General features: G+C 46.8%; 1 protein-coding gene across 1 annotated transcript in view; it reads right to left on the reverse strand.

The window, feature by feature from the left end:
- The window catches only part of LOC146772766 (rho guanine nucleotide exchange factor 11-like), a 288,100-nt gene that overhangs the window by 164,805 nt on the left and 97,306 nt on the right, over nucleotides 1-25,989 (reverse strand). The window contains 2 exon segments of the mRNA XM_085637030.1: nucleotides 3,242-3,317; nucleotides 3,418-3,599. Of these exon segments, the coding sequence (XP_085493156.1) occupies nucleotides 3,242-3,317; nucleotides 3,418-3,599 (258 nt within the window).

Raw genomic sequence — 25,989 nt, forward strand, 5'->3', positions numbered from 1 at the left:
AGTGGGAAGGGGGATATTCATGCAAGTCAATGCCTGAAGATAGAGGCTCTCCTGGCGGAAGGAGCTCTGCCTCAACCTTTTGAGTTGTTACTCCCGAAGATGCCCTTGCATAACTTCTAACTCCCTGTTTGCAGTTAGCCTGCTGCTGGTGTTGATGTGACAGTGTGGAATCAGTAGAAGTTGCCTTGGACCTACTCATTGTCTGTTGCAGAAAGGAGCTTCAGCTGAAGGAACCTGAAGGGCACCCATGGCCTTAGCAAGGCCAGTGTCCTTCTTCATCTTTTCCAACATCTCACCAACCTGGGGACCGAAAAGGTATTCTCCGGTGAAGGGCAGCTTAACGAGATGTTGTTAAACTTCCTACTTTTGAAACCTGAGACATGCATCCAAGAGTGGCGATGGAGGATCACTGAGTAGGGGTGGGCGGAATTTGCGGAATTAACCTTCGCAAATTATCGCGAGAATGTTTAAAATTATCGCAAACAAGCAGAAATATCGCGAAGATGCGGAAGTTTTTTTCCGGCATGTTCGCGAGATTTTCTGCATGGTTGCGGGTCGCCAACTTACCCATGTGGTTGCTTGCGGGCGCGGCCATCTTGTTTTGAGTTGTTCTCGCGGTGCATGATCGCGAGAAGAAAGACGTGATCGCGCGACGCATGACGTCACTGCGGGCGCGAACTGTCGCGAGACAGCGCAAATGGCTAAAAACAATACAACATCTCATGGAGAACGCGACCGGATCAAGAAAACTTGTCGGCGAACGCAGGGATTCAGGTAAGGCGATCGCGCGCGCGCGAGAATGTATTATTTTACAGCGCGAGCAAGAAACAAATTATCGCCAAGCTGCGGAAACCGGAATTTTTGACATTTTCGCGCTCTCCGCGGAACGCAAAAATGTCAAATTATCGCAATTTCCGCGAACGGAACGAAATTTTTGCCCAGGCCTATCACTGAGGTGTTCAGCTCACTGTCAGCTTTATCAGCCGAATCTAACACACAACAAATGGTAGCGTTGGATATGGCCTTCCCATCCTCAACAGTCTCTGCTCCCCTATTCCAGTACTGGTCAGGGAGATGTTGGAGTAAGGCCACAACCTCTTCCCATTGGGCTCTGTCATAGTAAGTCAGGAGGCCAACCACATTGGCAACAGGGACACTGTCATGGTCAGGATCCACCAGTGGGTCCACGTCGTAGTCCTCCCAAGCAACGTCCATTGGGTGAAGGTAGAGTGGCACACCAAAGTCCTCTACTGGAGAGTCAGGAGTAGGGCTACCTGTGTCTGAATAGGACTCAAGTGACCACTGAGAAGAAGTCATAAGAGGTGAGGCTGGTCAGGTGAAGGTGATGAAGTCAGTGGTAGAAGTGGAGGTGATGAAGGAGTTGGAGAAGGAGGAGGGGTAAGGGAAGTGCCCTTAGTCCTCTTAGGAGGCACCTTTTGGAGAGAAGTGTCTGGGCTTGGGGTATTCTTAAAGCAGAGTCTTCACTTATTGTATAAAGTCTTCCCAGTGGCAGAGATCTTGCCTGTGCAGGAGTGAATAATGATCCGACGTTCCCTTTCAACATGCTTCCTTTGAAACTTCGAGGATGGGCCTCTACTCTGAAGCAGCTGTCTCTGCAATGGGACGGCACGAGACGGGTCCTGGGAACGTCAATAAAATGAGTGAACATGATGGTGTAAAAAATAATATATAATGGTTCAGTGCCCATATGCGTTCACTACCAGAACACATGTTGCAGAAACTGTGTGACTCCAAAAACTTCTTTGAAGAAAATCAGTCAAACCCCAACACTAGAAGGTAGGTGTACGCTGAGCATGTAAGTCTACTGACACTACATTTGCGCACACACACAAATAAATGTATATTTATATATTATTACTTTTTTCACTGAAAAAAACAAGGGTTAAAGTGATGTCATAGTACGGGATTGTAATAATAGGTTACTCTACATTAAAATAAAATTGGAAATTCACAAAACAAAACATGGTTAAAGAAACGTAACCACCAAAAAAGCCTGGGTCTGCGGGATCTGCCACCTGTGCTCCGCACTGTGGCTTGATGCTGACTGCTACGCTGAGCCCTTCTAGCAGCAGCAATGGCCTGGCGCTGTGCCTGCCGCACTGTGCACAGTATGACCGGTATGTACCATACTGGGCCAGTGAGGGAGGGGCAGCCCAGACTGTGAAACCGGCTCTCATTTCTCCCACAGCTCCAGAGAAGCCAGTGAACCACAAGGAAATGTTGGCACTGGCAGAGGAGATCAGTGGCAGCGGTGGCAGCTACGAGTACCTGTAGCTTGGTATTGGTGATGCGCAGGTGAGAAAGGTACAGGACCTGCACTTTCTCCTGGTCCCCTTGTGCCCCCTGGCCCCACATACTTAAAATGTGATTTTTGCAGGGGGCACCAGTCTGTACATTTTGATGTGGTGTGGCAGACAAGGGTTGGCTGAGCAGTTCATCCATCCCAGAACTCTGCGGAATTTAGCGGAGTTTCTCTGCAACTTTGCAGAATTCTGCAGAGTGAAACTCTGAAAACTCCATCCAGCCCTAGTTTGCACATACTGTTTTAAAAAACAAAGCCAATGAAATTCTCCAGCAACTATAACTCATGACCTAAAGCAACTATAGGTCCAGCCATCCGCAGTGTTGTTATTATTCCTGTCATTCAGGTGTTGCAGTGATGCTGTTTTGCCCAGCACTTTTTTCCCACTTTTTTTGTAGGATGTAGGACTGAGTCCCTGAATCCTAAATTGACGGTCACCCCATCTTTGTAGATGTGGTGGCAGCCAATCAGATCCTATCTAAAGATCTGTTATGTGTGCAGATCCTGAGCAGAATGAAATATACAATGTTTTTTAACCTTAATTTTTCAAACTACGGAACAGATTTACACCAACTCACAAAAAGCACACCTTCTGGACCACGAATTAGGTTTCTGCCAAATTTCGGGCCATTACGTATAGTCGTTTTGACTGCAGCTGTTTCTAATTTTCCTATGGAAAAATGAATGGGGAAAACTTATTTTGGGAGCTCCCGCCCTTTTCTCGGCCTGACTTGATGGGTCACCCTATAATTTTCCAGAAAGGAGCTGAGGTGGAAAAACATGTTTTTTTAAACGTTTCATGAATATTCGTCAAACAGCACCCAAGTTATATTCAAACAAAAATAACTTTTTCTTTGGAAATGGGGCCTAAGGCAGATGGTAAATTACAGTGGTCTGCTAGTTGGGAAGTGTGCATACCAACAGTTTTGTCCTTTGTTATCTTCCATTTTAGGGGTCCCTCATGGATCAATCGCCTCGCGGTTAAATTGAGGTTCTATTGTAGAAAAAATGGACATTAATCAATTTTATGCACTGATATTGAAAAATAAGCTACAAAATCCGTCAAGTGCCCAAAGAAGACAAAAAATGTTTACCTGAAACTGTGCGGTCACGGGGTAATTTTTTTTCTTTTTTAGGTCAGTGGTGTCAAGCTGCGCCTGATACATCTTAATGTGGCGCCGATTCTTGACTCTCTTCACTCTATCTTTCACGAACATCAAAATCTCATGACATCGGTCCCTACATTGGACCAGTTTGTCCTCCTCTGAGCTGCCACCTGCAGGACAAAGCAGGACATCTTGGGTGTTTTCCAGCACTTAAAAGCATTAGGTTTGGCAGAAGCACTGAAGTCAGGAAACAAACAAGTTCCATCAAGGACTTCTCAGGACCATAACAGAGAAACAACCAAGAAAGAATCAGAGATTACATTCAACACACATTTAACACCATGCATGCTTTGGTTTTCTAGGCAGGCAGCTACAAACATACACATTAACTTCATTCTGAAAAACTTGTGAATACAGTGCAATGTGGGAATTGTATAGCTCAACTGTGTTCTGTGCCTTGATACAGGGCTGTGTGAAAATTCTCAGGCCTAGACATAACCATGTCAAAATTAACGTAATGCACACCAAGAGCAGACTACAATAGTTAAATAAGAGTCAGTAAGATGTTCTCACCAAGCTACATCACTACTCTTTAGCCTTCAAACGATCTAAAATACCAGCCTAGTTTTTTACCCTTTCGGCCAGCCCATGACTTCTCTTTACATTTCACTAAGATGTAAAAGTGTCGGCTCTCTGTAATATTTTATGGCCGTCATAACTTTAGGAGCTATTTCACACTCCATTCCCCTTCAGAAAACTGAGTACAAGACTCTAACCAATGATCCACAAAGCCATCCTGTGAAAAACATGTATAATAGTCCTGGGGGTCTACAAGGTAAGCTTGAATAGATATTCTATGTATGTAGACTGTTCTCAGCAAGAATGGATAAGACTAAGCTAGCACATGTTCCTTGCTGAGTATTCTTAAGGTGGACGAGACTTCAAATTTGCTTACATTTTGATCCTGATGGACTCCTCCTAAAACGTTTAAAAAAAACATTAAGCCACTTAAGGTTTTATTTAAGGTGTGTAGGGCATACAGCTCACAGATCCAAATGGTGATCCTTGCAATCACCCTCTCACTTGGCTAGAAGTTAGTTGTTACACTCCATTTTGGATACTAAAACATTAAAGCTGGTGGCAAGACATCTTTAGGTTTATTTCAACTGGAATTTCAGGAATACATTAAAAAAATTAGCTAAAGTGAACCAAATATGTATTTTCACAAGCTGCACTAAGACTGGAAAGGACTTATGAACTTTGAGCATTAGCTAATCAAGTTCATGTTACTTACCAGTATGGGGCTGAGTTAGAGTTTGGCTGAGAAGTCACAAAGGCGATGAAGTACCCTCTACACCAAACTGAAGGTCCGCCACCTGATATACCAACGAGTGGACCTTAAGCATGTCAACGACAGAGGCTTCTTCATCTCCATTGCTGACATACTTCTCTGACTGCTCGCCCCAAGGGACAGCAACAAACATTTAATTAGCACCCGTACAATGGGAAAAAATTCCCTTAGTGTTGGGGCATTAGTTTTAGTTTTTTCAAAAACAAAACTTTACCGTGGGATTTTCTTTTTGAAAAAAAACCAGAAATATTTTAAAAGTTGGACAGATGGTACAATAATTTGGACGGTATTGTCAGTCAAACCTTTAATACAGGAACTGCTATGACAGTGGTTTCTGCTAATGTGTGGAACTGTGCACAGGGCTAGAGGACAACTCTAAATTTGGCAGGCAGTGAACCCTCAGTATGGTCAGAGTAAAGTGCTCCGCCATACTGATGGACTTTGCCCATCAAACTCTAAATGATCTTTGACATTCAGCTGGGATAGGGTATCCTACAAGCAAGATTGAGAAGACATAATTGGGCTACTTGGGAAACAATAAAATCTTCTGAAATTCATGGCTCATTTACAAAATATTAATGCCCTTTTTATTAAAAAAAAATAGATTGGTTTATATGGAGAGCATATGGACAAGGCATCACATAGGATCTTACTTTAAGTATCATGTCCTGTTGCCTTACTCAGTTTCTTTAAACATGTGTAAAAACACCTGGAACATAAATACATACAATGTGGCATAAGTCAGACCCATTCGGGGGAGGCAAAAGGAAAGAACAATGCCTTTGTAGAAAATATCCATATAATACAATCCGTAGTGCAGAAGAAACATCAAAGACTGTCATTCATGCAAGGCAATGATACTACAAAGAAGGGCAATTCATGTGTCCTGTAATCCCCTAAAGCCAATACATAACACATGAAACTCATCCCAACTACCCCCTGTCTGCTTTTGTGTGATGCCTCTACTGATAACATAATAAGGAATCAAGGTGGATAGCCCATACATGTTTGTAGAGCATCCAACTAGTATCCAGTGTGACATCTCCTCCCTTTCAAAATTCCTAGGGTGTAAGCAATGTCATGTGTCACCCGTCCCCAGCGGCAGTCACTCCCCCATGCTCCCTCAGGGCAGCCAAGATAGCCATCCAGTCTCATATAACATCTTCAAGTTTATCATCTTTACAAACATTTCTCATCTACACCTCCTCCGCGATCACCCGTTGACAAATATCTTTCATCGATGCCACGTATTTGGGGTGTGTCAGACTGAGTCATTTTGCCTGCACCAACCCAAGGAGGGCAAACATCCTGCTTAATTTATTTTAGGCAGGAGAGGGAATCAGTTGCAACAACACTTGGTGGATCTCCATTGACACGTCCCACCGGAAGCTGTATCCATGTTGTACAATATGTCTTCCACGTAGGAGGACAAGGGTGAGCATGGCCACACCATATGCAGAAAATCTGCCATCTGAGCCCCACTTCATGCGCAGCCAGCTGGTCAAATATTGTAGATGCCATGCAATAATTGTGGAGTAAGATAAGTCAGATGTAAAATATTATATTACAAGAGTTTAAAGTGTGCATTGGAGGTGACTGTCCGTACCCCCTCATGGAACATCACCCAATTTTTAGCTGATGAGGGCTACCCCATGATAGCCTCCCACTTGGCCTGGACAGGAAGCACCACAGATTGTCACATGGAGTCTGTATTCTTGGGAAATCAGCCTATGGCCCTGAGCCGTTTAAAGCAGTGTAATCAAGATATTGGACCGGGTTGGTTCATCAGGAATGGACGGCCCCACCTCCTGGGCCGTGCTTGACATTTTCATATAGTGGAGGCATTGACACATACCCAGGGAAAAGGTTTCAATTACCTCCTCCCTCATAATCAAGCACTGTCCAGAATGTAGATCTACCATAGTTTTGCAACCTCCATCCTTTTATTTCTGCACCAACATAGAGTTAGCAATTTGCAAGAAGGGTTTCACTGTCGACAGAGGCACATCCAGAGTGTATGGGGCCCACTGGAAAATGCTACGGACCACTCCCTCCTACCTGTCAGATAAGGAAAGGTGGAGGCAGCCCCCATGCCAGACCTAAAGAGGATCAGCAAGGGTATCCCTTCATGTGCTTCCTGCAGAAGCCGTTTCTTCCATTTGTCGTCCATGTCCAGCCAATGAATTGCACGCTGCAGTTGGGCTGCCATATAATAAAGTTCTAGATGCAGGATCTCCAGTCCCCACTCACTTCACATTCCTTTTAGGGTGGCTAGAGCAATTATTTGGCACTTGGTTCCCCGGATTAGGCCCACTATCAAACTATCTAGGGTGTGAAAATATTGCCTAGGGATTGCTTATGGAGTACTCTGTAGGGCATAGATGCATTGTGACAGTATGATCATTTTCACAATTGCAATCCTGCCGATCAGGAACAGGGGCAGCTCCTTCCAAAACCTAATCAAGGAGTGCAACGCCTCATTCACTCTTCCAACATTAAGCTTGAGGCACGTAGGGGTTGTATGAGTCAGACAGACTTCGCGGTATCGGGCTTGCATCGTCACCCAGGGAAATCCCACCCCAAGGAAGCTCATCCACCGAGAGCCATACCAGTCTCCCCAGTGCAAATAATTTTGATTTGTCCTGGTTGACACATAGACCAGAGAGCTCCCCAAAGGGCTGCTTGATGTTGAACAGAATAGGTGCTGAGTGGGCTGGTTGCCGCAGATACAACAGGGCATCATCGGTGCAGAGGAAGACCACTTGGTTGGTCTCTCCCAGTGATATTCTCCATCGGTCACCATATTCCCCATCGCTCGCTGCAGAGTCTCTTCCAAGGGCTCCATGGCGATGGCAAACAGGAGCGGCAAAAGAGGGCATCCTTGTCTAGTACCTCTGCTCACCCAGAAGGGCTCAGAGACCACTCCACCTGAGCGCACCCTGGCTCATGGATCAAAGTAGAGGAGGGGAATCCAACAGTAGAACCCAGAGCCCAAACCCATCGTCTGGAGCACCTACCACAGGAATGTCCAATTCAGGGAATCAAATGCCTGTTCCGTGCCAAGGAGTGTCAAGACATAACTATCAGTCAGGAGCCACGGAGCATGATATACATGAGCCAAGCCTCTCGGATTGTGGAGAGTGTTGCACTTCTGAATAAAGCCAGATTGATCTGGTAGTACCGGGGTAGGCAACTGAGGGAGAAGATGCGTAGCCAGCACAATGCTGAGAATTTTCATTAGGAGAGATATCGGCTTATACACAGAGGTACCCATTGGATCACTACCCAGCTTTATTATCATGACAACTAGTGCCTCTCGCATGTAGGCCGGCAAGACACCAGACCATAAAGCCTCTTCCTAGACCTCCAGTAGGTGGTCAACCACAATATACAGATATTTATGATAAAACTCCCCTGGCAGCTCATTGCTTTTGCAGGTTTAAGGCATCTAACTGCGGTTAGGATCTCTTCTTTAGAAAGTTGACCATCCAGGGCCTACTATCTCCTGGATCAAGACTTGGGAGTGGGACATATGCCAAAAATCTACACAAAGGCTCCAAGGAGGGACACAACCGTTCAGAATATGCATTACTGAGATGGGTAAAAAATACCCCATTGATCGCCCTCTGTGAGGCGAGAGCTCCTATGTCAGTGCACAACATCAGGATGGGGGACTCAGGAGACTCCCCCGTGGACAAACCCGCGGACAAACTGGGCCAGCATTGCTCCTGTTTTATCCCCCTACATATGCAGCCGCTGCCTGTAGGCTCTGCAACTCACCGAGCAAAGTTGTCAGGGAAGTAATGTAGCAACGTTTCTTTGACCGTAGCCGCAAACGTGGGGGTCCGATAATGCCTCCGCATGGAGGAGCCACAAATGGATTGCCGGATGACCAGGCTCACCTACACAACACACCAAGACAGGAGAATGGTCTGACAGGTAACGGGCCAGATATGTCACATCTGTAACCCTAGGTGTCAGTTCCGCAGCTACGAAACAATAGTCCAGTTGACTATTTGTACCCATATATAACAAGAATACAGTTGTTGCGATGGGTGCCTCTCCCAGTTGATATCGCACAATGGCACGCCGTGCATCATATCTCGAAGCGCTGTGGTGAGGCAGGCTTAGCATGGACCCTGGGAGGCTCCCAATCCAGTGTCTCACTTAAGGCACAATTACAGTCTACAGCTCAGTAGAGAGACACTGCTGTTAGGACACCGGGTAAACGCTCTGGACAATCAACATTGGGGGGCCTATACATTAATAATAAAAGTCTCTCAGCCATCAAGGGAACCATGTAGAGTGACATAACATCCCTCAGGGTGAACAACATCATTCTTGCAACAGAATGGGAACCCTAGGGCCACCCAAATGAGCACAACAGGAGTATGCGGTAGTGCATATTTGCACTCTCCAGCGCCTTCGCAGGCAAGGAATACAATCCCCCCACACATGCAATTCCTGAAGGAATGATATTGCCACCTTGTAGCATTTAAGATAGGCAAACACATTTCTGTGTTTCTCAAAGAGGGATATCCCCCTAACATTCTAGGCAATCAGTTTCGTCATGGGAGAAGTCATTATTTATATATTTATATACTTCATGTACACATCACTTCTCCTTCCATACATTTTGACAGTTACACCACTGGTAATTAAACCGAAAAAGCCCACCTTGCAGGGCCCATTTGCACAAAAGCAGAGCTAACTTCCCCAACAGTACCCCAACATGAGACTCAAGACAATGCTCTAACTCCCCCCTCTGCTTGGGCAGTGTAGCTATCCCACCCTGTCCAGGCATAGACAAGTGTGGAGTCAGCAATCGCTGCCCCACACCACAACTTCAGAATTCAGAAAAACAGGTGAAATAATATGATATAACACTCCCATCCCTCCTCTTCCCACAAGCATGTGCTTCACAAGAGGTCCCAACTGGGAGCAGGCAGCCGATGTTGGCCAAAGGCTCAGACAAATGAACGCCACATGATTACAGTAGGTCAAGTGCCAGCTAGATCTCAGCTATGGCCTGATCTGTCTCCAACCAGGCCCTAGTCCACTTGCTGTTCTTGGGAGGTCCACTTCAAGTCAGGAACCACCTCAGTGGCCCGCAGCATGACATCGGGGTAGACCAGAATCCTATCTGACAATTTGCCGTCCTCCAGGCTCTTCCAGCACCCGCGTTGTTACCTGCTGTGCGCAGACCGACTTTGTGTTTCTGGTCGGGACTAGCCCGATTGGAACAGATCCTGGGCAGATCAGCGTGTCATCCAGTTTAGTCAGTCACTAGCATCTCCTGCGGTGAAAAAGAACAGGGCCTTCCCCTACTATTGGTCGTCTCTTGACTGATTGGAAAGTTCTTGCTTGTCCTTTACCCTTTATGTGTAATCAGTATAGGTAGAGATAGAGGGGCACTCAAATATTAAAGGGACCACGTAACGCGTTGTCTGCAGGATAGCGTCTGTCACGAACATTAAACAAGATGGTAATAATCACTCTGGGTGGGGCTCCAGGTCTCTGTGGTGGGGCAAGGGCCATGTGCAGTCTTTCAGTTGCAAAAAATTTAGCGAGTCTCTTAGGAAGCAGGACTGTAGTGAAGGACTGGGTTTTTCTAAGACCCAGCGGTGCCAGGGAACAACACCTGAAACCTTCGCGGGTTACCTGTTCTGGCGTACCAAACACAGAGACACGGGACACTTCCAGCGACGTCAGAGATCAGCGTTTATTTACTGCAGGGATACAGAGGTCACAAGAAGTACACAGCGTGTAGGTTCTCGGAGACTGCTTCAATTTGCAAAAGTGGGTCGCTCCTTTTATACACGTTTTTCCCATAGAACAGTATAGTGAACAAAGATTACAACCCGGTTCCCATAATAAACTTCAAAAGGGTCGCGTTCATATTTCAGGAGGCCGGAACATGATCACCACAGTACTGCCGGTTCCCAACTGTAAAAACATATCTTCTCTACAATAAAACACATTCCATCCTGATCGTAAACACATTAGGAGAAGGGACAAGAACAGATGCAAAGAAAGGACAAGGATGCACAACAGATTAGAGAAGAGTGTTAGGAGTAATAAAGGGAACTTGATAACGGGATCAGAGACACCGTGTCTAATGTACGCATGGCTGAAACAATAGACCGGCACGGCAAGATGAGCCTTGAGAGGGGCCATCTGCCTTCGTCGTGTCGTTTCCCTCGTCATAAAAGTCATACTCCAAAGAACACGTGTCCCTCATGTAAGCTTGGGCGTCCCAGGGTCACGAAGCGGACAAAGTCCGTTCGCTGGCTACTTGAGGGCAAGAAACAAAATGGATGCCGTATCTAAAATGGAACCCAAGGGGTCAGATGAACAAACCCAAAAATCAGACGAACCATACGTGGTTGCGTAGCGAAACTGCGTACACCCACTATACTCGTCATTTGCGGTTCATAGATACCCAACTCACCCATATTCGTCACCACCCAAAAAGTGTCGTTCCGCCCCACACGGAACCTCAGACGCTCCTTTTGCCCTCATGTAGGCAAGCACTAGTCAAGATCGGAATCTATTTCAATATTCATCAGATCGTTCAGTTGCTGCTGGAACATTATTCTATTCATCAACGTCTCCTTGGTAACAGATGGCCGTCTTATACACGTTGTAGCACATAGGCCACATAAGGCAGGACCACACTGTACACAAAGACAACACGTGAACAGAAACGTCACAACAACCCCTACGATCATCAGAATCTTCCAACCCCAAGTTGACATCAGGCCCCAAAACCATCCTAGTAGCGTCCAATTACCTTCGTCCACGTGTATGGACTCGGAGATTTTGTGCAACTTCGAGATGGCTTGGTAGACAGTTGGAGCATTGTCAGGAATAAAAATGCAACAACTCGAATGGATAACTTTACACACGCCACCTCTATCTGCGAGAACAACATCTAGAACCATACGGTTCTGTAACGTCATGAGTCTATCCGCCTGAAGTTCAGCTGTGAGATTACCAAGGGCACTTGCAGTAATATTAGCAGTCGACTCTACTACACGTGTCAGCTGTCTTAGGTTCCTACTATTAACCATAGGTCCCCAAAACGGCAAGAAACCCTTAAAGAAGTCTCCTGCTTCTTGACCGGCAGTATCCTCCTTGCTAATAACGCCTCTCACGACTCTAGTCTTGTGATAATCTGAGGCAACTGTGAAAGTCGGTGGTAAAAGATTCGCAATATAACATGTACCCGAAAAATCACGGGGTAACCATGTATAGGCGCGTTCATAACATACAAAATAAGTGCCCTTAGCGGTCAGAAAAACAGGGGAAGAGAGCATCGGCAGAACATACGTGTCAGTGCAAGCACTGTTCCCAAGTTGTGCTCTCGGATTTCGACCCAGACCTTTCAAGCAGAAATTACCGAGGTGTGGTACAATCCATATTGGGGACGAGCTCTTAAGCTGTCTATCACCCACTGACGTACTATACTCAGCCTCGCTCAGATCCTTATAAGCCTGTACCTCTTCATTTGGGATAAGCGATGCATCAAGAACATCTCTGTCTAAATCCGCTATCGCTATCGCCAAAGGTTTGTGATACGGCCCAGGACCAAAATTGGCAGAACGCGGCTCTCGACTGGGGTAGGAATCTAGTGCACTACGGAACATAGTTTGGAATGCTCGAGCCGAACCCTGGGAACTGTAAGGTAGAACCAAATATGGAATACCCCTATCCATGGTATGTGGCATTAACCCGCACACCCAACAATTGGTAGTATTCATCACCAACTGATGCTGATGTAGAAGTTGAACAAAGGAGTTATTCATAAATTCCGCACGCCTAACCTGTTCATGTTGAGGCAGGGGATGAAAAGAATGTGGGGAAACAGTGGTGAGGGAGCTCAGTTTAGGAGCAGAGGTAGGTGAAACAGAAGGCAATAACAACTGTACTCCAAAATACACTCCACCCACCAATAACATAGATACGATCAGGAACAATAGGAACACCTGAAACAAAAAGCATTTTGTACATACAACTCTTCTTAATTCTGATCTCTGCGCCGACATCCTTTCTACTTCCAACAGCTTAGAGAATGCCATCCTCTACAAACCGTCCGTGACGTATTTGACGCACTTCGTTCTGAGTAGCGATTATCAATCCCCAGGAGTTCCCAGGAACCGACAAAAGTAACCGACCTAGCGTCAGAAACCTGCTAAACAGAAAGGAGTACCCGCACGGCCCTACGGTGACCCGGATGGAGAGGTTCCCTCAAAAAGTTCAGATTACAAATCTCTAAGCCGTGGGAAAGCACATAAAAACTCAAAAAGGAACGATATAATTGTCCATAATGTTCATAACATCAAAAGCAAATATACAACTAATTTTTATTAGTCCTTGAACGAAGAAAGTATCGACTTCTTCCAGGTCGAGTTTGCTCTACAAACAATTGTTCGGCTGGCGCAACAGTATTCGATAAAATGGACAACGAGTCAGACCTTGGGCTTTCTGCTACCGGTAACTCCACATGTGGGTTTGGCAGTGACAAATCATTCCCCACAGGTTTAGCGTCGCTAAACGGCACAAAGTGCAAAGGAGTCTCAGTTTCTGTTGTCGAAATCCCAGTCCTCACCCAACCATCCGTCGGTAAGGGAATCGGTACCCTTTTCGTATGGCTGGCGTGCACCCAATTCTTCCGGCCCTCCAGTCGAACCGCAGTCCTCGTCGTCAATAAGACTTGAAAGGGGCCTAAAAATCTTGGCTCCAAGTTGCGCTTTCGACCAAAATTTCGGGTAACAACCCAGTCTCCTGGCCGGAGCTGGTGTCCAGGGCCCTCTGTCTGCGCCGGTAGAGCTTCAAAGACCTGTTGATGGATTAACCGTAGTTTAGTGGTCAAATCATGCAGGTAATCAATTAACATTGGGCACTCAAGACTATTAAAAGCCCTTGGTCTCGGGACCCCCCAAATATTCGCAGGGCGGCCGAACACAATCTCATATGGGCTAAGCCCTACTCGAGAGTGTACGGTCGCTCTGGTCGATAGGAGAGCCAGAGGCAAGGCATCAGGCCATGATAGACCAGTCGTAGCCTGGATCTTAGCGAGTTTTAGTTTTAGGGTACCATTGTACCCTTCAACCAAACCCGCTGCCTGTGGATGATTAGCGCTATGGAACTTTTGGCGAATTCCAAGACCCTTGCACACACTCTGCATTACACTTCCCACAAACTCACTTCCATTATCCGACCATACAATCCGTGGCATTCCGTACCGAGGAAAGTATTCCTTCAGCAGGATTTTTGCTGTGGACAGGGCAGTGTTATCCTTAAGAGGATAGGCCTCAATCCATCTGGAGAACGCACAAACCACAACCAAAACATACTTTAGGTTATTGCATCTCTCCATATGGATAAAGTCCAGCTGGATAACCTCAAAGGGACAAACAGGAGGAGCAAAATGACCAGGTGGAGTGGGAGTGCCCTTGCCGGGATTGTGCATTAAACACACCATGCAGTTCTTAACCACCCTCTCGGCACACTTAGCAATACCCTCATTTCTCCATACAGGTGACAAAAACCTACATATTCCTTTCGCACTAATATGTGCCAACCCATGAGCCATCGTCACAACAGCTAGTACGTACGCATCTGGTAACATCCACCTCTGACATTCCGTCAGATCAACCCAACATCCATGCATGTCCAACTTTCCCGTACTTTCTTTCCACTTAGTCTTTTCGGCTTTAGTAGCTTCGTTCTGAATTGCTTTCACACTCTCAATAGTATTTTCACACATACCAGTCTCCATCGGCCACCTCACTGAACTCGTGACATACATTCGGGTCGCAAGATCCTTAGCCGTTTCCTTAGCAATCTCATCCGCGAACGCATTACCACGACCAACATCATCCGTCACCTTCCGATGTGCACTACATTTAACAATCGCCACTTGTTTAGGCAGTGTAAGTGCATCCAGAAGGTCATTCACAAGCTGCCCATGCTGAATCTTCGTACCATGTGATGTCATAAATCCTCTTTCTCTCCACAATCTTCCAAAGTTATGCGCAACACCGAATGCATACTGACTGTCGGTAAACACATTCACTCGCTTTCCTTTAGACAAGACACAAGCTCTTGTCAATGCAATCAACTCTGCAGCTTGCGCTGAATTCTGATTCAATCTCGCAGTTTCCACAACCGTACTCAACGTCACTACAGCATACGCAGTCGTCACATCACCATTCGGCAATTTAAAGCATGACCCATCCACATACAAGGTACCATCAGGATCTGTCAAGGGAGTGTTTTTCAGGTCCACACGACCTTTTGTTTCTTCCTCAGTTCGTAAATAACAATCATGTGGTGGCCCATCATCTGATTCCATATTAATCGGCAACAATGTCGCCTGATTCAGTACATTACAACGTTTGATCTGTATATGACTTGCCAAAAGGGTCAGCTCGTACCCAGACAACCTTGCACTCGTCAGATGTTGAGTCTTTGTCCGATTCAAAAGAGTATCAACTGCATGTGGAACCATCACCATGAGCATATTATCCATCACAAGACCTGCGGACTGCCGAATAGACGCCGCTGCTGCCGCTGTCGCCCTCAAGCAACTTGGCAACGCTCTCGCTACCGGGTCTAAGGTCGAGGAAAAATATGCACACGGGCGCTGCTTATCACCAAATTGTTGCGTTAAAACACTCAACGCACAACCTTCCCTCTCGTGAACGTATAATGTGAATGGCTTGCTGTAATCAGGAGTACCTAACACAGGAGCCGAACACAGTGCGTCACGTAGTTCAGAAAAACTTTTCTGACATTCCTCCGTCCATGGCAAAGGAGTCGAAACATCCTTGCACGTGAGAGCTATCAATGGCTTCGCTAACAGTGAAAAATTCGGAATCCACTGTCTGCAGTATGACGTGATACCTAAAATGGCACGCACATCTCTCTGGGTCGTTGGCACAGTCATTCGAGCAATTGCTGCGATTCTTTCAGGGGTCAACCTTCTTCCCGCCTTTGACAATAAGTGACCTAAGTAGGTAACTTCTTGACAACAATATTGTAACTTAGAAGGTGACACTTTGTGGTGTAAGTCACAGAGATGCTGCAATAATGACACAGTAGCAGTCCGGCAAACTTGTTCAGTATCTGCAGCTACCAACAGATCGTCAACGTACTGAATCAAAGCCGCACCAGTTGGCAGCACAAATGCATCTAGTTGACTTTTAAGAGCTTGGCCGTAGATCGATGGGCTCTCACAGTAGCCTTGAGGTGCGCGTTTGAACCGGAAACTGCGACCTCCTAACGAAAATCCGAACAAATCACGGCTTTCCTCAGCAATCGGAATGCTAAAGAACGCATTCTTCAGATCGATTACCGAGAACCACGATGCAGAGGCTGGAATCAGAGTCAGTAAAGCTGTAATGTCTGGAACCACAGGAAACTGCGGGACAACAATTTTATTCACTTCCCGCAAGTCAATAACCAGACGGTACACGGGAGGCTTGGACGGACCAGTTCGTTTCAAAATAGGCAACACGGGACTATTACACACGTTACCTCGTGTCTCCTCGATAACGTCCTTACCGATCAGATCATAGATGATCGCTAATAGTGCCCGTTCACCATCAAGGGAAATACGATACTGTGGTATGCGTGGTAAGCGCGCATCAGCTTTCAGTTGAACAACATAAGGTGGGATGCTCAGTAGGCCCACATCATTGGGACCTGTTGCCCACAAAGAAACCGGAAGAGAACTCAATTCCGGCGGGAGCTTATCGATCGACAGGTACATAGGGGAAATCACATTCTCACCCAAGGTAAGCTCCACACCCGTAGGAGAGCAGTACAAAGTTGCATGTAACCTCTTCAGAAAATCCAAGCCCAAAAGATTCTCACCACAACCAGTAGTCAAAATCAAAGGAGCTTCTAACTCGTGAGACCCAATCGTAAGGGGCAAGGGGCTAGAAACTGGATTGCTAACGGGGGCGCCAGAGAATCCAACGGAAACATTCGTTAAGCCAGACAAAGGCGCGCCAGGGAGTTTCGAATGCATAATGGAACTTTTTGCTGCACCAGTGTCCAACAGAAAAGGCTCAACGACGCCCAATGTGGCTACTGCAACATAAGGCCCTCTCTGATCAACCGGAACTGATACTTCTCCCTTCCTTTGTCTATGGCTGTCCTAGTAGATACCATCCGTATCAACATCATGCTCAACGTAATGGTCATCCACATGATACTGCGCAGATCTACCGGACGATGGTTCACGTCGATCGAAACAATTCTGCGAGTCTGAGGAAGTGGCAAAACGCTCTGCCTGATTCTGAGTAACTCCACGACCTCTACCACGTGAAGCTTGTTGAGGACCACCACGACCTCCTCGAGCTGACACACCATTATTCCTATCACGGAGAACCGGACAATTAAACTTCAAATGGCCCTCCCCTCGACAGTACGCACATTGATTATATCCCAACACAAAACGAGGTGCGGGAGAGTCATTCCGTGTCTGCGATCTAGAGAACTGTGATTGCGATCTATTTGGCTGGTGCGAGTCATTGAAATTTGAGCGCGAGGATACGCTTGCTGCAATAGGACCTTAGTTTTAAGATCCTTCGTTTTCTTGTCTGCACGTTCACTTTCCTCCTTTTCCCTATTTTCGTAATATTGGGCCGTAGCCAATATTTGAGCAGTGGTAGAAACAGCCCATGAACTCTCGGAATTTTTCAACTTATTGCTAAGTTCGGGCAACAAGTTCGATACAAACTTATCAACAAACAACCGCTGACCACCTTCTGAACCCATGTCCTGGCCACTATGATCGACAAATGCTTCTTCAAATCTCGTAAAGAAGTCGGATACGCTTTCATCCCTCTTTTGCTTGCACGCGGACAACTTGTCCCAATTGACGCGCATCGCTGGCATAAGCGTTTTCATGAGTGTAATTATCCTCTGGGGCAATGCCACAATAAGCTGCTCAGGCTTAGCCCCACCAACTTGCTGAGCGTCTGCCGCCGTAAGGGCAGCCCAATCACCGCCCAACTCGGCCGCGTGATTCTCATGACGAATTTTCGCCCAAATCGGCTGAGGCACTACATTGCCAAACAACATATCAATATCAGCAAGGTTCATAACAGTAGCATCCACCAATTGAGACAACTCCTTATAATAACCCGCTGGATTTTTACGGGGATCAGGCAAAGTTTGCTTCACCTGCAAGACTTCCGATCGTTTCCAAGGGAGGTGTATCCACACTCTCTGAAAACGGCCTGGGACAGCGGGGTTAGCATTAGGATCACCTGGCATCCATACTGGGGGAACTTCCCGCATCGGATATTGACCAGGTTGTGCCATCCACGCTGCAGTCTCTTCCTTAAACAATGCTCGAGGTTGCACTGTACATCGAAATGATAACAGACGTTCTAGAGCTTCTCGAACCTTTTCACCTACGATCACACCAGTGGTGAACCGATGCTGGAGATCAGAAACCTCTGACGGTACATTATCTACCACATCGTAATCCCACTCCTCTTTCAACGATTTACACAATTCCTCGAACACGAATCGTTGAGTGGGCGCATTAAACTGAGAAAATGTGTCAAACACTACACGTGAAGAGTATTTAACGGGATTACGTATCCATTTACGTGCCATTTTTACCAGCGATTCACGTTCCCTATCATCAGGAAGCTGACTACGCCGCTGAGCGGCATCAGAAAGAGTTGAGCCGAGTATTGGCCCAAAAAGCGGAGAATAAAGAGTAGCAACAGCAGTCAGGAGACGACTACGAACAGAAGGAGAAGAGGAAGAAGATGCAGGCGCAGCAACAGTAGGGGTAGAGGCAATAGAAGTTGACGCGGCACCAGGAGTAGTAGGAACGACAGACTGAGGAGGGACTTGAAGGGGTGCAGTAGGAAGAGAAGCCGGTAAAAGAGGAGGGACTATTTGTGGCACAAGGGGTTGTGGGGGAGCGGGAGGAACAACGGGCTGACCAGCGGCCGCCAAAACAGCAGGTGGAGGAAGAGGTAGAATCACCGGACCCAGAGTATCGGGAGCATAGGGAGGTGGTGATTTCAACAGATAAGACAATAGCGAATCCTCTACCACTTCTTCACCTGACTTATCGTCATTAGACGGTAGCACCGGATAACATTTATCCACCGCCATATGATGAAGTCGAGCCCTAACTTCCTGCTCTTTCTCATTTTTGTCTCGCTGATACTGTTCAGCATCTTGCATCACCGCAATAACACCGTCTCTTTTATTTTTCTTACTCTGTTTGATTTCTTTCTGCTTGGCCTCTTTCCGCCACAACCGGAAGGAATCAAACATGGCCGGCCTAGCCTTCTTTTTAAACAGTTTAGCTTCCAAATTATCTAAAACGGCAGTTTCGAAACTACCATGAGATGGCCAACTAAGAACCCCATCATTTTTAGTGTAGCGGACCCAATAGTCATTATACACGATAGGACCCACGCCATGGCGACTATAGAGCTCGTAAATTGGAGTTCCAACCGGAGGTATCGGACATGAATCCTCCAGCCGGGAATCCATTCTGCAACATTTGAGAAACCTGAACAAAGGACTACGGCTAGGCATCGCGCACACTAACCGAGTTTACAAACTTTAAGGGCTATCGAATTTATGATATCCTCGCAAAAAGTTTGCGAGACCCTCGGTTTTTGGCAATTGCAATCGTCAAATAAAACCCAACAACTAAGAACCACTAATGCTATGGTACCATGCAAACAACAATGGAACACTGGGAGTGACCCACAAATACTTAACTGAAAGAACAATGGCGTCACCAGGAAGGCCCGTCTATCGTCTCGCCGTACAAAGGACTACGCTAGGCGCCAAAACAGGTCGACAGTCAGGGCATCAGTCCGTCGCAGCCATCAGGAGGCGGGGATCTTCGCGGGAAAAGACGTCGGGCCACTTATTTCGACAACTGGATCGATGAAGCGGGGTGCACCTTCCCTCGGAGATTTCACACGAAGTTCCTCACGATCGTCGGGCTTTGGACCGGTACCGCTGATGTCGCCCCACGTTGGGCGCCAACTGAAGGACTGGGTTTTTCTAAGACCCAGCGGTGCCAGGGAACAACACCTGAAACCTTCGCGGGTTACCCGTTCTGGCGTACCAAACACAGAGACACGGGACACTTCCAGCGACGTCAGAGATCAGCGTTTATTTACTGCAGGGATACAGAGGTCACAAGAAGTACACAGCGTGTAGGTTCTCGGAGACTGCTTCAATTTGCAAAAGTGGGTCGCTCCTTTTATACACGTTTTTCCCATAGAACAGTATAGTGAACAAAGATTACAACCCGGTTCCCATAATAAACTTCAAAAGGGTCGCGTTCATATTTCAGGAGGCCGGAACATGATCACCACAGTACTGCCGGTTCCCAACTGTAAAAACATATCTTCTCTACAATAAAACACATTCCATCCTGATCGTAAACACATTAGGAGAAGGGACAAGAACAGATGCAAAGAAAGGACAAGGATGCACAACAGATTAGAGAAGAGTGTTAGGAGTAATAAAGGGAACTTGATAACGGGATCAGAGACACCGTGTCTAATGTACGCATGGCTGAAACAATAGACCGGCACGGCAAGATGAGCCTTGAGAGGGGCCATCTGCCTTCGTCGTGTCGTTTCCCTCGTCATAAAAGTCATACTCCAAAGAACACGTGTCCCTCAGGGTGAACAACATCATTCTTGCAACAGAATGGGAACCCTAGGGCCACCCAAATGAGCACAACAGGAGTATGCGGTAGTGCATATTTGCACTCTCCAGCGCCTTCGCAGGCAAGGAATACAATCCCCCCACACATGCAATTCCTGAAGGAATGATATTGCCACCTTGTAGCATTTAAGATAGGCAAACACATTTCTGTGTTTCTCAAAGAGGGATATCCCCCTAACATTCTAGGCAATCAGTTTCGTCATGGGAGAAGTCATTATTTATATATTTATATACTTCATGTACACATCACTTCTCCTTCCATACATTTTGACAGTTACACCACTGGTAATTAAACCGAAAAAGCCCACCTTGCAGGGCCCATTTGCACAAAAGCAGAGCTAACTTCCCCAACAGTACCCCAACATGAGACTCAAGACAATGCTCTAACTCCCCCCTCTGCTTGGGCAGTGTAGCTATCCCACCCTGTCCAGGCATAGACAAGTGTGGAGTCAGCAATCGCTGCCCCACACCACAACTTCAGAATTCAGAAAAACAGGTGAAATAATATGATATAACACTCCCATCCCTCCTCTTCCCACAAGCATGTGCTTCACAAGAGGTCCCAACTGGGAGCAGGCAGCCGATGTTGGCCAAAGGCTCAGACAAATGAACGCCACATGATTACAGTAGGTCAAGTGCCAGCTAGATCTCAGCTATGGCCTGATCTGTCTCCAACCAGGCCCTAGTCCACTTGCTGTTCTTGGGAGGTCCACTTCAAGTCAGGAACCACCTCAGTGGCCCGCAGCATGACATCGGGGTAGACCAGAATCCTATCTGACAATTTGCCGTCCTCCAGGCTCTTCCAGCACCCGCGTTGTTACCTGCTGTGCGCAGACCGACTTTGTGTTTCTGGTCGGGACTAGCCCGATTGGAACAGATCCTGGGCAGATCAGCGTGTCATCCAGTTTAGTCAGTCACTAGCATCTCCTGCGGTGAAAAAGAACAGGGCCTTCCCCTACTATTGGTCGTCTCTTGACTGATTGGAAAGTTCTTGCTTGTCCTTTACCCTTTATGTGTAATCAGTATAGGTAGAGATAGAGGGGCACTCAAATATTAAAGGGACCACGTAACGCGTTGTCTGCAGGATAGCGTCTGTCACGAACATTAAACAAGATGGTAATAATCACTCTGGGTGGGGCTCCAGGTCTCTGTGGTGGGGCAAGGGCCATGTGCAGTCTTTCAGTTGCAAAAAATTTAGCGAGTCTCTTAGGAAGCAGGACTGTAGTGAAGGACTGGGTTTTTCTAAGACCCAGCGGTGCCAGGGAACAACACCTGAAACCTTCGCGGGTTACCTGTTCTGGCGTACCAAACACAGAGACACGGGACACTTCCAGCGACGTCAGAGATCAGCGTTTATTTACTGCAGGGATACAGAGGTCACAAGAAGTACACAGCGTGTAGGTTCTCGGAGACTGCTTCAATTTGCAAAAGTGGGTCGCTCCTTTTATACACGTTTTTCCCATAGAACAGTATAGTGAACAAAGATTACAACCCGGTTCCCATAATAAACTTCAAAAGGGTCGCGTTCATATTTCAGGAGGCCGGAACATGATCACCACAGTACTGCCGGTTCCCAACTGTAAAAACATATCTTCTCTACAATAAAACACATTCCATCCTGATCGTAAACACATTAGGAGAAGGGACAAGAACAGATGCAAAGAAAGGACAAGGATGCACAACAGATTAGAGAAGAGTGTTAGGAGTAATAAAGGGAACTTGATAACGGGATCAGAGACACCGTGTCTAATGTACGCATGGCTGAAACAATAGACCGGCACGGCAAGATGAGCCTTGAGAGGGGCCATCTGCCTTCGTCGTGTCGTTTCCCTCGTCATAAAAGTCATACTCCAAAGAACACGTGTCCCTCATGTAAGCTTGGGCGTCCCAGGGTCACGAAGCGGACAAAGTCCGTTCGCTGGCTACTTGAGGGCAAGAAACAAAATGGATGCCGTATCTAAAATGGAACCCAAGGGGTCAGATGAACAAACCCAAAAATCAGACGAACCATACGTGGTTGCGTAGCGAAACTGCGTACACCCACTATACTCGTCATTTGCGGTTCATAGATACCCAACTCACCCATATTCGTCACCACCCAAAAAGTGTCGTTCCGCCCCACACGGAACCTCAGCAGTGATCCAGTTCTCCAGAAAACGTTTGGTGAATTGACCCTCTGCCCTCTCTTGGAACACCACAAATCGTAAATGGTTCCTGTGGGATCTCCCTACAGAATCTTCCAAGCGGACTGTTTGTTTCTGCAGATAGAGGACAGAATCTCGGAGGATGTGGACCTCCTGTGGCAAGGTGTTTGCATTCTGCTCCGTAGTGGCCACACGCTCAGGTCAGTTCACAACAGGTTTACAACTATAGCGACAGAGTAAATCTTATGAACCATGCTGTCACAAGAATTTTGAATTGGCGACAATAAATCCGACAGAGACAGTGCTGCCTCTGTAGTCCCATGCTGTTGTTCCATGCCACCAGTCTGGGATCCTGCTTGTGTTTGGCCCTACGGAGCACTGGCTGTGTGTATTTGCATATTTTATTCATTTAGGGTGATTTGGTTCCTTTATCTCTCAACATTGTAAAAACTGGCCGCACCACCACCTGAAATTTGGAGCGCAGATGTGCCACTAAAGTATCTGAGCAGTCCCTTCCAACAGACACCGCACAGGAACCCACCACCCGCCGGCCTCACAGTATCACCACACAGAGCCGGGGTCTCCGAGGCATTACAGTATTTCCCAAGCACCAGGAGAGGGCGACCCATCCCCAGCACAACACAGAGTTTCACAGAGCAGTCCCATGGTTTCTGGTACAAGGAATTCAGAGAGGGAATACTGCAGTTAACCCAGTGAGGGCTGGTCAGTCCAAACCCAGGACCGCGCAAAACAACCTGTGTATGCAATTGAAGTACCAGCCAGCAATATTTTCCTCTAGGACAGGGGCCTCGCAATGCTATCAGTCCCTCTCAACTTGTAGTCAGGGTCGGCCCGACATTCCTCCATTGGGGAAACAGGGTCACGTTATCTTGCTACAGCATCATCAGGTCAAATGCTAGTACAGCCAATATTACAGGAGCTTGCTGCAAGTGCACCTGTGCATCCGGTGGGACCCCGGGAACTCTGTTAGCACAGAGGCTCATATGTCAGGGCTAAAGAGATGCATAGAAGGTCTACCCATCTTTATGCAGTGGACCTCCCACTTGCAATCAATGTCCCTTCTTTTGGGTCCACAGTAGGAGCCCAAGCGCACAGTGGGCATCACTCCAGCCACACCATGGCATATCACTTTGCACTACCCACGAGTTGTGGAGTGGCAGCCTTGGGAGACTTAAGGGCCCTTACCTGGCTCACCTTATGACCTAGCACAAGTGGCTGCTGGTTTTTAGGTGCTGCAAAAGTAGACAAGTCCTCCTCTCCCTCTGTTTCATGTGCAGCACCACCCGCAGTCTTCCTCACCTCTAAGGGCATCACAGCTGGGGTGACCAGCCCAGGAGAGTCACAGCACCAAAAGCAGCTGCCTTGAGTTCCAGCCCCACAGCTGGGCATCAGGGTCACTCCAGTCTCTCCCCCACATCCAATCCGGGACAGAATTGCAGTCTCCAGATTGGGGGCCATATGTCACACCTCAGTTTTGCATGCCAAGACCATCTTAATCCCAAGAGCAATATGGTGCTGGCCCAAGCTTCCAGGACTTTGCCCGACTCCACTCCAGAAGGCGGCTCAGGCACACGCCAGAAAACCTGTGGCTGATGTGTAGAGTTGGCAATGTAGCAGCGAGTCTACCCAGAAAGATATACAGAAGGATCACACAGGAATATGGCAGGAAAACTTAGACTCCAGCAGGAGCGCATGGAGGAGCGTCTAATCAACCATGTTGCCTTGCCATGCCCCCAAAAATATTGATCAGTTCAACAAGCACTGGTGGGAAAAGCCACATCTCACTGTACTAAAGCTTCCAACAGTGCGTGATGGCTGTTACAATTAATCAAATTGAAAAGATCTCAATGCAAACTGTACCTGGAGGTAAAGAAACGTAATTCAGGACAGCTTTCAGACCAGAACAGCAAAACAAAACGTGGCAAAGTACCCCTTTCTCAGGTGCACACATGTCTTTCCTGAATTTACCTCCATGATTCCAGAACAACCATCAATAAGGATTGGGTGCAAGTATCATGTGCTTATTGATGTGAAATTACAATGGGGTTTTCAGTACAGGCTAGCACTTTTTAGCTCTGTGATTTTTGAAGAAACACACTAAAAGGTGGGTTTGATTTCAGAATGGTAATATGAAGGTCCCTCTCTGCGTGGAAGTAAAGGTTGCCACTGACGTGGAAAACTTAAATGCTATGGATAAATGTGGTTGAGGAGAAAGAAAGATCCTTGGACAACCACCTTTTCAGGTCACAACTCAGCGCGGAAACAAGAGTGACTCTCAGTCCTCTTTTAGCATCTGGATCCTCTTCCAGTCCTAAGATAACTGCAGCTGGGTCTGGTGCATCACGAGCCAAGCGGAGAAACAACTTAGATGCAAGTGGTATGAAATCAGAGCTAAACGTGAACAGTTTCTCCCTTTTTTGTTGTAAAATTTCCTTTTGGTGTGGTAAGGAGCAGCGGGAAGGGAATATTCCCAGAGCCAAAGCTGCCACATTTAAGGCCAGATATTGGCCGAGGAAATGAGAGCCACTGACTTCTTCACAGCAAGGTCCTGGCAAAACACCCGGATGGTATTCGATAAACAAAGCCCATAACACCTGAGATGGAAGTCAAGCGACTGTCAGTTCTCCGAATAGATGTGAACACCCCTACACCTTTGGGATGATGGCTGTTGTGCTCTCTCATTCACTTCTTTGTTAAAGGCGTGTTAGTATGCCACAGTATATGGGGCAGAATTGGAGTACTTGACTTCAAGGTAGTTGCTGTGAGGTTGTAGGGTTGGCTGCACCTTTGTGATTTTGCCTCACCAGCTGCTAATGAAATCTTCTCTGTGCCTTTTTACATGATGGAGCTCACAAAGGTGGGGAAAAGCAGATAGTGGGAAGTCCATGAAGCAACTGCAAAGTTCCTGTGGTCAAGGTGGACCTTAAGATAACCTCGCATTTTGCTTGTGCTGAATTCACATGTGATCATGTATGCTTCACTTCAGAGGCCATTTTGACTACAATAAAATGTAAATTACTGCAAGAAGGGAAGCCAGCACCTCACAAATGTAGTAAACCTGTGAGTATGTGCCCTTGATGAAAAAAATAGAAAGGGTAGAAGAAGAACTATGATAATGGAAACAAAATATACCATTGTTTTGATACGAGTTAAAGTGGAGCAACCCTGCTGCTACAAGTGAATTCCGGTGCATTTTTGTAAGGGGGGGATTAAGGAAAATGTTACTCAACCTTTAATCATCTCTTTGTAGTTTGTAGTGCTGTAGAATTCACATGTTCTACATACTCCTGCCATCTAATGTTG

This window comes from Triturus cristatus, chromosome 12, assembly GCF_964204655.1.
Source record: "Triturus cristatus chromosome 12, aTriCri1.1, whole genome shotgun sequence".
NCBI lineage: Eukaryota > Metazoa > Chordata > Amphibia > Caudata > Salamandridae > Triturus > Triturus cristatus.